The sequence below is a fragment of the Danio aesculapii genome, chromosome 14, assembly GCF_903798145.1.
Source record: "Danio aesculapii chromosome 14, fDanAes4.1, whole genome shotgun sequence".
Classification (NCBI taxonomy): Eukaryota; Metazoa; Chordata; class Actinopteri; order Cypriniformes; family Danionidae; genus Danio; species Danio aesculapii.
The window spans coordinates 26,976,417-26,988,854 of NC_079448.1; the positions used below are offsets into that span (position 1 = coordinate 26,976,417).

General features: G+C 37.8%; 2 protein-coding genes across 2 annotated transcripts in view; one reads left to right on the top strand and one right to left on the bottom strand.

Annotated features, from left to right (window-relative positions):
• The window catches only part of arhgef37 (Rho guanine nucleotide exchange factor (GEF) 37), a 284,253-nt gene that overhangs the window by 173,979 nt on the left and 97,836 nt on the right, over nt 1-12,438 (top strand). The window lies entirely within an intron of this gene.
• Nucleotides 2,924-12,438, bottom strand: part of pde6a (phosphodiesterase 6A, cGMP-specific, rod, alpha) — a 31,412-nt gene continuing 21,897 nt past the window's right edge. Inside the window, exons 17-22 of the mRNA XM_056471983.1 lie at nt 11,153-11,260; nt 10,933-10,996; nt 7,713-7,787; nt 7,253-7,336; nt 5,785-5,953; nt 2,924-3,277 (exon numbers count right to left, since the gene is read on the bottom strand). Of these exons, the coding sequence (XP_056327958.1) occupies nt 3,228-3,277; nt 5,785-5,953; nt 7,253-7,336; nt 7,713-7,787; nt 10,933-10,996; nt 11,153-11,260 (550 nt within the window). The 3' untranslated portion in view covers nt 2,924-3,227. The remainder of the gene's footprint in view (nt 3,278-5,784; nt 5,954-7,252; nt 7,337-7,712; nt 7,788-10,932; nt 10,997-11,152; nt 11,261-12,438) is intronic.

Genomic DNA, 12,438 nt, shown 5'->3' on the forward strand with positions numbered 1-12,438 from the left:
AAACAATCGCAAAAACGAGCGCACTTCCGCATTGAACAATAAGGTCAATTGCCCGTAGTGAAAGTGCACCCTGACCTGACATGGGAGACATAGGTACACAAATACTTTTAACAAGTTTCTTTGGTACATAAGTGTTTTTGGACATTTGTATGATTATAGTTGTGCCAAAGAAAATCGCATGAGATGTTTTGACAATATTTTGGGTTTCATTTTTGAACATCTCAAGACCATTACTGTCTATGGAGGATGAGAGAGCTCTTGGGTTTCATCTAAAATATCTTCATTTGTTTTCTGAAGATGAATGAAGGTGTGATGGGATTGGAACAACAAGAGGGTGGGTAATTAATTACGTCATTTACTTTTTTGCGTGAACTGGTGTCAGAACAGCATCCTACCTTATGCCTAGTACACACTACAGGAAATTTAGCACGATTTGCGGGTTAAGGAGCTCGCCGACAAGTCTGGCTGTGATACGAAAGAAAATCAGCGGGTGATCTGCTATCAGCAATACTTAAGTGTAAACTACTCAACGACTCATCAAAGAGGCTCGCTGACAAAAAAAACATATAGCATGCCAAATATCTTGGCCGGTCGGCTGACTCGAAATCACATGATGTCAGGTACAGCAACGTGCTGCAGCCAATGAGATAATAATTGACAGGGTGACCATTGTTTTCACACTCATCAACTTAAATGTCTGTGATTGTCTGAAATGATTATTGATTCTCCACGGAGCAACATAAATGGAAGCCAAGTCTATCTGATGGATCAGCTGATTGATGTGGCTTTCAAACACTCTAGTGAACACTTTCAGAGCTATAAAGTGCCCTTAAAAAGGCTATTTCTGCAAAGAATTGTATTTAAAAATATGCATTTTTTAGAGAGTATAGTAAATAGCACGTTTAAACTTTTATTTAAGGTTTATAATGCAAATCCAATCAGAAGTACTTCTTTAATAAACAGTAAGTCTCATATAGCTAATAAAAAAGAACATAATACTTTTCAAACTGTATTGCACATAGATTATTGGTGAGAAAAGTGAGCTAAAATGAACGAACATTATTTAACTTGAATAACATTAATGTTAATAAAGTTGAATACTGTAATATATGTATTACTAATTGTATGTTCATGCTAGTAAATACATTAACTAATGGACCATTTTTTTTTTAAGTTACCAAACATTTGCATATTGTTCATTAATATTAGTGGAAATAATTGAATAAATGCTGATTTAGACACATTTGCATAAGTATAAATAGACTCAGTGATGGACTAAATAAGATGTAGATTTCTGTGTTTAATCTGGCCTTTTGATTAAACGTTAATCCGGGCTTTTAATTATTTTTGCTGATGAGATGTCTGGTCCAAACTCCAAATTTTCCCAAATATTAAGACAATATGCCAATCCTTACCCTGAACTGTTGAACAATTCCAGTTGCAGTGTTGCCCTGACTGAGGTTCCATTGAGATTCTCCATATTATCCTGTCCTCTCGTGCAGTTGTCTTTGGTAGACGACCAGCCTTTTTGTTGGACTTGACCGAGTTAATGACATTGGAAAGATGCCATAATCTGGAAACACCGATTTAAAAACGATGACATTCTTTTGATGTGGCTGAAATGTCGTCCCTTTGGCCTTCATCTGGACAACCTGCTTTCGGAAAGTTTCAGTCACTTTAAAAAAGGCTTAACATCTTGAAAAGTGAGTGAAAACTGTTAAAATAATCTGCCAGTTAAATAAGGTTTGCAAGATAATTATCACCAAGTGCCAGATTCACACTAATAACAGAGAAGTATTGTATAGTGTTATTTTTATTTTACTTATTTATTTTTTTCTGTACGGTATTAATTTTGAAACTCATGGAAATAGGCTTTAAAAACTGCTCCTTCACCCCTGTTAGGAAACTTTAAACATGACTAAGCGATGACCTCGAAGTATAGAAAATTGTAGGTTGTCTAATTTTGACCTTTACTGTACAATCAAGTAAACAGCGAGAATATCTTCCACAGAAATCGTTTTTTCAGAGCACAGAGGATGCTTGAAACCCAGCAGCACTTGCTTTAAGGCTGCCACTTTTTTTCCCTGATGTTCCGCATGACTATTTCATTGTACAAACAGAATAGCTCAGGCGGAAACTCTCTTATTGGTTACTGCTCTGAAATGTCAGCCAATTGCAAATGGCTTGCTGTGTTGTATCCATGCAGACCGTCTACAATTTTAGATTGTGCAGCTAATTGTGCAAGTTTCTTTCACTGAGGTTATGTAGCAGAACATGCTGAATGAAACCACTGTTAATGCAGCCATTCGGAGGGCTGGTGGCAATTTGCCGCTCTGTTGGTTTGTGATTCAGATGTCAGAATAATCATTCCCTACGGCACTGTGTGTGTGTGTGTGTGTGTGTGAGAGAGAGGGAGGAGGAGAGGAATGCACAGCTATCAGAGTAAGAATGCGTATTTGCCATCACGTCAGATCTTATTTTGGTTTTTGCGGTGGTTGCAGATTTTGACTCCACCTCTGCTGTAGGGAGTGAGGTAAATGTAGCAGAAGACGTGACATCATAGTCATTGACGTGCAATGACTGCGTCTGTGACATGACGTAAATGCTAGCACTGGGTCCACCTCTTTTTGCCATCCTGCCAATCGGCTTTCATCCTTCCCACTCGATTCGGCCAACACCCCCTAGGTGTTATCCAATGCTTTTGTAAGACTGTTATGTATGTCCCAGTGGGACAGTTAGTACTAGCACACATACACGCGTACAACTGCATCCTAGGGCAGAAGTCTTATTTTGCACAGCAACAGAGTTAAGAAGCTTTTTTTTTTAGGAAAATAGAAAGAGACTATGCTTAGCAGTTTGACAGTTTATTTTTAGATTTCTACATATAAAGATTAATGGAAAAACACAATATGGTATTAGCAAATGTATTCATAATACACTCCCATGTATGTTTTACTTTGTAAGAATGCTCTAGTCTGTACAGTTTCAGCTATAGTAATTAAAGTGCTTAAATACAGTTCCTATTGAAAGTAATCTGCATTACTATTGTTGTAATAGTCATAGATACATTGTAATTACTTACACTAAAGGGATTTCTTTACTTACAAGCTCAAGCCTAGTGCAAAACGATTTAACAGGACATCCTGCAGAGAGAAATAATAAAAGCGGTCCAAATTATGGGTACATTGTTGTACATTCTTACAGTGTGCTTTTGTGCTGCTTGACGTCTAGGAAATGACACAGGTCTTGGACTGAGCTGCGGGTTGGACCGAGTTTCCTGTAGGTGAAACACAGCTGTAAAAATGCATGTATATTCCTAACTGAAGAGTAGGGCTGCACGATTCTGGCTAAAATGTGAATCACGATTTTTTTTGTTTAAAATCAAGATCACGATTGTTAAATTAATTTTAATATGATTATCCTATTATTATTGTTAATTCTCAAACATATGGTAAAACAACAATAGCAATATTAGGCCTATGTGTAGGTCTACTGTTGCTTAACATGCAACATTTTGTACAGTCATTATGGTGGACTATATATCCTGTTTGTTAATTCACAGTAAAATGATGACATCAGAATATAACTATTCATAATTATAAAGTTGAATTATTATGTTTAAGACATGTGCTTGCCATCTGTCATTGACAACATTATTAGACCATTTGTTTTCACTGGAAAAATTAGAATTTTGTCATTATCAGATTCCGTCTTGCATTATATTCAACATTATATATAGGCTTGGGTTGTTATACTGACACATTAAACATTTATTTTCATGCACAACACTATGTGTTCGCTATGAAAGAAAAAAAACATATCAAATGCTTGTCGTAATCATAACTCTAAAAGGCCACATTCATTTAAAGGATGTGCGCACTGGTTTCACTTTCACTTCCGAGTGCGGCTCATGGCTGCGGTCACTGTGAGAAAAACACATGCATGCCAATCAAACCTCCCGCACGGGCCTCAAACGATTGCTCTGTGCAACAAACTGAACATTATTTACAACTTCATTACCAGTTATTCACAGCCTATGCAGGTTCTGCTCACTAAAATAGGCATCTTTGACGGGCACGCGACGGCGCATTCTCGGAAGTAAACAAACAGCTCCCGGTCAGCTCACGTGTGATTTCCCGGCCGTAAATACATCGTTACATGAAGACAGAAATGACATTTTGAGTGAATTATAACTTATAATTACAGTATGTGACACTTAACGCCATTTGAAGGTGTCCATGTTGCTGTGAAGACTTGTGCGACTGCCTTTAAGTTCTCTCCTGACCTTGAAAATATAATTGGCTGAATCGTAGAAAAGCTGAATTAAGATCGTGTGTAGGGTCGAATCGAGATTGTGATCTTTTTTCGATTAATCGTGCAGCCCTACTGAAGAGTTTACAAATTAAAGAATCAATATTTATTTAATGTGTACAAAAGTATATTCTGTGGAATAAAAAAGGAGAAATTTTGAAGAATGTCCATGCAGCTCTTTTTCATATATTAAACGCAAGAGGACAACAAAGCACCACAAATAAAATCATACAATAGTTTTGTGCAAGAAACAAACTGAAGTTTGTGTGTAATTTACGGTGGCCGAGAGAGCTTAACGTGCTGCAATTTGAGAAAACACATGCAATTACAAAAAACACCAGCAAATTAAGACAAGATCTTCATCTGTTTGACAGCATACATGCTGCAAATCCTCACAATGCGAACCCATCTTTAAAAAACATGCCGCATTTTCACACAACGCAAACAAATTAATAAAACTGCTGTGCATTTTCTCACAATGCAAACAACTTACGAAAACGTGCATTTTCTCACACTTTCAAAAACATCGGAACACAACGGAAATGTTTCAAGTGGACCCAAAAACGTGATGGACTATTGCTCAGTGAAGCTGTAGGTGATCTTTGAAAAGTGAATTTTTTGTTTGTTTTTTTTAAACATCCTGATTCCCTTGTCTTTTGTACTTTATTTGTCTAAATATCCATAACCTAAATAGCTGGGTCCATCACACTTTAGGGTTCTCTTGAAACATTTCCACAGTGTTTCCGAGCTTTGAAAGTGTTGAGAGTAGTAACGGGTAATTCTTGAACAATTTGTTTATTTTGAACAAATCTTTTGTATGAGTCGAGGACAATGCGTCCTCTCAGGAGGAGATTCGTTAATTCGCACACTCACACATTTGTGCAAATGGAGGAGAAGATTAGTTCCTTTTTTGAGTCGTCTGTCGGGTTTGAGTCATTCGTTCATTACGTGAGAGACAGTAGCCAATCGTATGCAGTCAGATCCGGAAAAAGATTGGATCTTATTGAAATGACTCAAAAAAAGATTCATTCATCTCAATAAACGAGACTCAAATATCCGAGTCAGTAAAATGATCCGAACTTCCCATCACGAATTGTTTGCGTTGTGAGAAAATGTAGTGCGTTTTATTAATTTGTTTGCTTTGTGAGAAAATGCAGCATGTTTTTTAAAGATGCGTTGTGAGGACGTGTGCTGTCAAACAGATGAAGATGTAGTTTTAGTTTGCTGCCGTTTTTTGTAATTGCATGTGTTTTCTTAAATAGCAGCACGTTAAGCTCTCTTGACCACCGTAGTAATTTCACAAAAGTCTTTTTTTAATGCTGTAAAAGAGCAGTGTGAACATTGATTAAAGTATTTTCTTTTGTGTTCCACAGAAGTTGTGAATATACAACTTGTAAATAATGAATTAAATGTTATTTTGTGGTGAACCATTCCTTCAAGAGACAATGAAACATTGCTTGATTGATTCTTTACCTTGTTTATGATCTGTGGAGTTAGCATGTGCTTCTTCTTTAGCCTTTTTGGCCTCATCCAGCTTGGCTACTTTGGCCTCATGTATTTCCTTCAGTGCGTTCCATTCTTTCCTGTTGTTCAGCAGACGCTCAAGCATTGGTGTGATCTCCACGTGGAAGCGAGAAAACTCCTGCAAGAGGGATGGGTTGTGAGTCAAGAGAAGTATTGTTGGTGGGTTCATATGTTAAGGAATTTCAGACATGCTAGATGTTATTACATTTAAAAGGCTGCTAGTCTGAGGATTTTTGGTGGTCATAAGTTACATTTTTATATGAACTATTCATTTAAAGGGTTAGTTCACCTCAAAATGAAAATTATGTCAGAATTTATTTATCATTACGTTCCAAATCTAAATGAAATTTATTTTCAAAATACAAACATAGATGTTTTTCATCAAGTCAGAGAGATATAAGGTGCAAAATTGAAAGTCTACTCATCCAAAACTTTGACACTTCAAAATGTTTGTGAAGAATTTCTACAAGAACCAATGTTAAGCTTCTGTTTAAGTTTGAAGATTAATGTTTATATATAAATAAAGTCAAAGTGAACACGTACTTAATGACTTTCAAAATGACTTTCAGTCTAAAAAATAAATATTCCAAACTTAATAAACAAAACTGATTTTGTCCCAAAGATGAACGAAAGTCTTAAAGTTTGGAGGAATAACATGAGGGAAAATTAAGACAATTTTCATTTGAAGGTGAACTGACCCTTTAATTACCTTTATCACACCACAACAAAACATATCAATACTGTATAGTAGGAGAGAAAATCGATCGATTTGATCCTTAGGATTACATTTCAATGTAGTTACAATATAACAATACGTTCTGGATCTGGAGCGTTTAATGCAGCTCATAGGTGGCATGAATGCATTTACACTGAAAGAACAATTGGATGAACAATACTGTGAGATTAATAGTTTACAAATAAAATAAAGAAATAGCTGAAGAAAGAAATATGATTTATTATAAAATTAAACTTCAAATATTAATCTACAGCTGCCAGAAAGTTGCAGAATGCCCGGGTCCCTATTAGACCAAAATATCTATGAATTTCAGAATGGTTCTGCTGTTAGCACAGATGCTTGCACATCCCATCATTATATTATAGGCTAACATTGAAGAACTCAAATTTGCGAATGTTTTGAATGGTAAGTAAACATTTTTAATAAAATAATAAAAAATGTTTTTTATGTGTGAATAAATTTCCTCAATCTATCCCTACTCATCTGACACATTCTGACGTTCACAGTCAGTAAAATTCAAGTACACAGACATCTGATCAAGACCAGCACTGCGCATTTCTGCTCATGATTATGTATCTGCTTCCTGATGGACTCTCGTCTGGATCCTGTGAACATTTAGAAGGCTAGATCAATGAAGCCCCATATGTCGTTTTGTTTGCTAATCGAAATGAAGGACCTCACCTTGTAAACGAAAGAACAGACGAAATCAATAAAACCACACTGCAGTTTGGGAAGTTCCTCCGCCTTGTTCCGGTCCATCATGGGCTGGAGAAGAAACAACGTGTACTTAATTCTGTATCAAAATGAAAACACACAGCCTACCAATGCAAAACACCCCCATTACACTACAAATTCGAATTCGAGTAGAAATTTGTATGGTATTTTTTGGCATTTGGATAGCTTTTTTCTTCAACAGTTGATATTTCACAATTCCAATCATGAATGAGGAAAACCAAGGGTTTGGAAGCGGTCTGTTTGACTGGGCCATTGTGACCGCTCTTTCTGATTCACTGCACCGCATAATAGGCAGTACATCACGACATGACCCATGGGAACTTTTCATTCTTACTCCTTTTTTTTTGTTCTCCTCCTATCCACCCCCCCCCCCCCCCTCCCCCCTTCATTCCATGCAATCTCTCACAATGGGCTGCTGCTCCAGCACTGTCCTCTCCAGGTCACCCTGTTCCCAGAATTCAGCAGCAACAGACAGCGCCACCTAGAGGACAGAGCAAAATTAGCTTCAGTCAATAATAAGCTCAGATTTATGATTATGATCTTTATAGATGCATTTGGAGAGATGTGAATATGGATTTTATGTGGAACACGATTTCAAATATGTATTATAGATGAGACATTGCAGGTAAACCTGCCATGCAACTGCCAAAGATTCTGGGCTTTTCAAAAAGTGTTTTTTTTTTTCAGTCGGATGTAAAGAAACATCTGGGGTCAGTTCTTCAGACGTGGATTACTCAATTAGCTGAATTAGCTTCTTCAAAACTCATCCAAGAGTTTTTGTCATGGCTACAGGTCTGGTAGCTCAAACCTGCATGGGAGCAGGCTTATTTCATATAAACAGGATTAGATCGGGTCTTTTCAAGTAAAATTATTACTGAAAGTATGTACAGACTGCTGATATTTTCTTACAGTAGTAACCTATAGATTACATACACTGGGGAAAATAGTAAAATGGTAAAATAAATTATATATAAATATATAAACAATATAATATATAATAATATTTTTTTTTAAAAAAACTCTAAAAAAAATCACATGTCCAGAAGTATTCACAGCCTTTGTTCAATACTTTGTTGATGCACCTTTGGCAGCAATTACAGCTTTAAATCTTTTTGAATATGATGCCACAAACTTGGCACTCCTGTCTTTGGGAATTTTTGCCCATTCCTCTTTGCAGTACCTCTCAAGCTCTATCTGGTTGGGTGGGAAGCAACGGTGTACAGTCATTTTCAGATCTCTCCAGAGATGTTCAATAGGATTTAGCTCTAGGCTCTGGCTGGGCCCCTCAAGGACATTCACCAAGTTCTTGTCAAGTTACTCCATTGATATTTTGGCAGTGTGTTTTGGGTCATTGTCCTGCAGGAAGATGAATCGTTCCCCCAGTCTGGGGTCAAGAGCACTCTGAAGCAGGTTTTCATTCAGGATGTCTCTGTACATTGCTGCATGCATCTTACCCTCTATCCTGACTAGTCTTCCAGTTCCTGCTGCTGAAAAACATCCCCACAGCATGATGCTGCCACCACCATGCTTCACTGTAGGGATGGTATTAGCCTGGTGATGAGCGATGCCTGGTTTTCCCCAAATGTAACGCCTGGCATTCATTCCAAAGAGTTCAATTTTAGTCTCTGCAGACCAGAGAATTTTGTTCCTTATGGTCTGAGAGTCCTTCAGATGCCTTTTGGCAAATTCCAGGCGGGGAGTGGCTTCTGTCTGGCCACTCTACTATACGGGCTTGATTGGTACATTGCTGTACAGATGGTTGTCCTTATGTAAGGTTCTCCTCTCTCCAAAAAAGAACGCTGGAGCTCAGACAGAGTGGCCATCTGGTTATTGTTCACCTCCCTGACTAAGGCCCTTCTCCCCGATCACTCAGCTTAGATGGCCAGCCAGCTCTAGGAAGAGTCCTGGTGGTTCCAAACATCTTCCACTTACAGAGGATGAAGGCCACTGTGCTTATTGGAACCTTCAGAGCAGCAGAAATGTTTCTGTAACCTTCCCCAGCCTTGTGCCTCGAGACAATCCTGTCTTGGAGGTCTACAGACAATTCCTTTGTCTTCATGCTTGGTTTGTGCTTTGACATGCACTGTCAACCCTGAAACCTTATATAGACAGGTGTGTGCCTTTTCAAATCATATCCAATCAAATGAATGTACCACAGGTGAACTCCAGTTAATCTGCTGAAACATCTCAAGAATGTTGAGTGGAAACAGAAAGTACCTGAGCTCAATTTAGAGCTTCACGTCAAAGGCTGTGAATACTTGTGTACATGTGATTTTTCAGGTTTTTTACTTTTAATAAATTTGCAACAAATTAAAAAAAATCTCATTGTCATTATGGGGTATTGATTGTAGAATTTTGAGGAAATAAATGATTTTAATCCATTTTGGAAAAAAGCTGTAACAAAAACAAACGTGGAAAAAGTGAAGCACTATGAATACTTTCCGGATGCACTGTATTTAAAAGTTTATATATATATATATATTTAAATAAAACTGTAATGCAATCTACACTCTGAAATAAAAGTACAAATACTGTCACGGGGGTGCTCTCTCCCTAATATGCTGGTGATTTGATGCTTTGCAAAAGTTGCAGGCACCTTTACCAATATCAAAAAGCTTTTTTAATGCAAAATTAATTTAAACAGGCAATTATTAAGAAACTTGAATAGGCCTACTATAATAAAGAAAATTCACTCTAAAAGTTAAAACTAAATAAATTGCTAAATATTCTTCACACATGAAAGTGTAAAGCCTGCAGCCCACAACAAATGTGGAAAGTTATTGTGCATCATATTTAACAAATGGTTTAATACGAATTTTATTTAATTTTGCTCACATGGATAATTGAATATTAATCCGATGATGTCATTACGCTACTGTGCCGTCAGCCAGTTGTTGCATTGCTGATCATGATTTCGAGGATCGATAGATCTGTCCTTCACAACACATGCAGCAATCTCAGATCAGTTCATCCAGACACTTTAATTTGATTCACGAGCTTGTTTGAAGAACCAAATTGGCCAAAAATCAGTTATCAAGATTAAAAGAACCAGGATCTGCCAAATCATCTTAGATCATTAAAGCAAATGTTTAGCCATTCCTAATGTAATTAATCAATAGAGAAAGTATTGTGATACTATTAGATCATTCTATTACCCTTTTCACAAGCAGTGTCTTGCCTTAAACAAGAAGCAGAAATGGCTACATAATTTCCTCTGAGAGAGATCTGGCACACGTCCCATTTACAGCTATGAAATTTGGCTCAACCGCCATTGTTCTTGGATCTACTTCCGTGAATATAATAATATCATTACCAAAAAAAATGCTCAAGCACTGTTCGTTTTTTAAAAATGCATGACATCCAGCACCAGGTATGTGAGATGATCTACGGTGCCGTCTGCTGTGAAATGCATATAATAATGAGTGTTAAACAATGAATGTAAACAACCCATCCATGGCTACATTACCATATGAATGGGGCTTCAAACTCATTATGCTGGCTTGAGAGCCCAGCGATTTCATTTTTCCATGCAGTCACACCCTTGGCTGCCCTAGATGTTTGAATATATTGCTGTAGTATCAGGCCTTGTGTGTGTGACACTGCATTATGCATTAGGAATATCTAACCTTGCTCTGAATCTCCCATGGCTTGGCGATGGCTGACAAATCACAGGCAGTCATCATCATAGCCCTGCGGTGAGGAAAACCAAAACACCATGCAGTCAATTCATATTTATGAACCCTAAATGGCACCAAATGCTAGGCACCGCATGTTATCATTTGCAGGTATATAAATCAGCTTATTGGCTAAACAGATATTATGGGTAATATTAGGTTCTTTTCTCACATGACAATCTCTTTCCTAGTGGTTTCCAACATCATGTATTTGGTCCAACTGTCCCAGCTGTCGTAGGTCTTAGACTGATCCACAATCTTCTGAAACATGGCCCTTTTCCTGCGGAAGAACATCATCATTAGATCATTTGTATTAGGCCCTGTGACATTTGATTTTAAGATGTTTTTGGCAACCACAAATGGACAACACTAAATATAGGTGCAAATGGGGTAAGAGTTTTTGAGAATAATAACTACTTTTGATCATGTCCAGATGTAACTTAAAATGCATTTGACCAGATTGCTTTCATAATCAGGGTTCTTACACCTTTTCCAAAGTCAAATTTGGAAAATTGTGGCAAATTACATATACATTCACATACATTCACCGGCCACTTTATTAGGTAAAAAAAAGTGGACCCCCTTTTGCCTTCAGAACTACCTTAATCCTTCATGGCATAGATTCAAGAAGATATGGGAAAATTCCTCAGAGATTTTGGTCCATATTGACATGATAGCATCAAGCAGTTGCTGCAGATTTGTCGGCTGCACATGCATGATGCGAATCTCCCATTCTACCACATCCCAAAGATGCTCTATTGGATTGAGTTATGGTGACTGTGGAGGCCGATTGAGTACATTGAACTCATTGTCATGTTCAAGAAACCAGTCTGAGATGATTCGCGCTTTATGACATGGCGCGTTATCCTGCTGGAAGTAGACATCAGAAGATGGGTACACTGTGGTCATAAAAGTATGGACATGATCAGCAACAACACTCAGGTAGGCTGTGACGCTGACACGATGCTCAATTGGTACAAATGTGCCCAAAGTGTGCCAACAAAATACCCCCCACACCATTACACCACCACCACCAGCCTAAACCGTTGATGCAAGGCAGGATGGATTCATGCTTTTACGTTGTTGAGGCCAAACCCTGACCCTATCATGCAAATGTCGCAGCTGAAATCGACACTCATCAGAGCAGGCAACCTTTTTTTAAATCTTCTATTGTCCAATTTTGGTGAGCCTGTGCGAATTGTAGCCTCAGTTTCCTGTTCTAGGTGACAGGAGTGGCACCTGGTGTGGTCTTCTGCTGCAGTAGCTCATCCGCCTCAAGGTTCGACTTGTTGTGCATTCAGAGATGCTCTTCTGTATACCTCGGTTGTAACGAGTGGTTATTTGAATGACTGTTGCCTTTCTATCAGCTCGAACCAATCTGGTGATTTTCCTCTGACCTCTGGCATCAACAAGGCATTTGCACCCACATAACTGCCGCTCACTGGATATTTTTTTCTT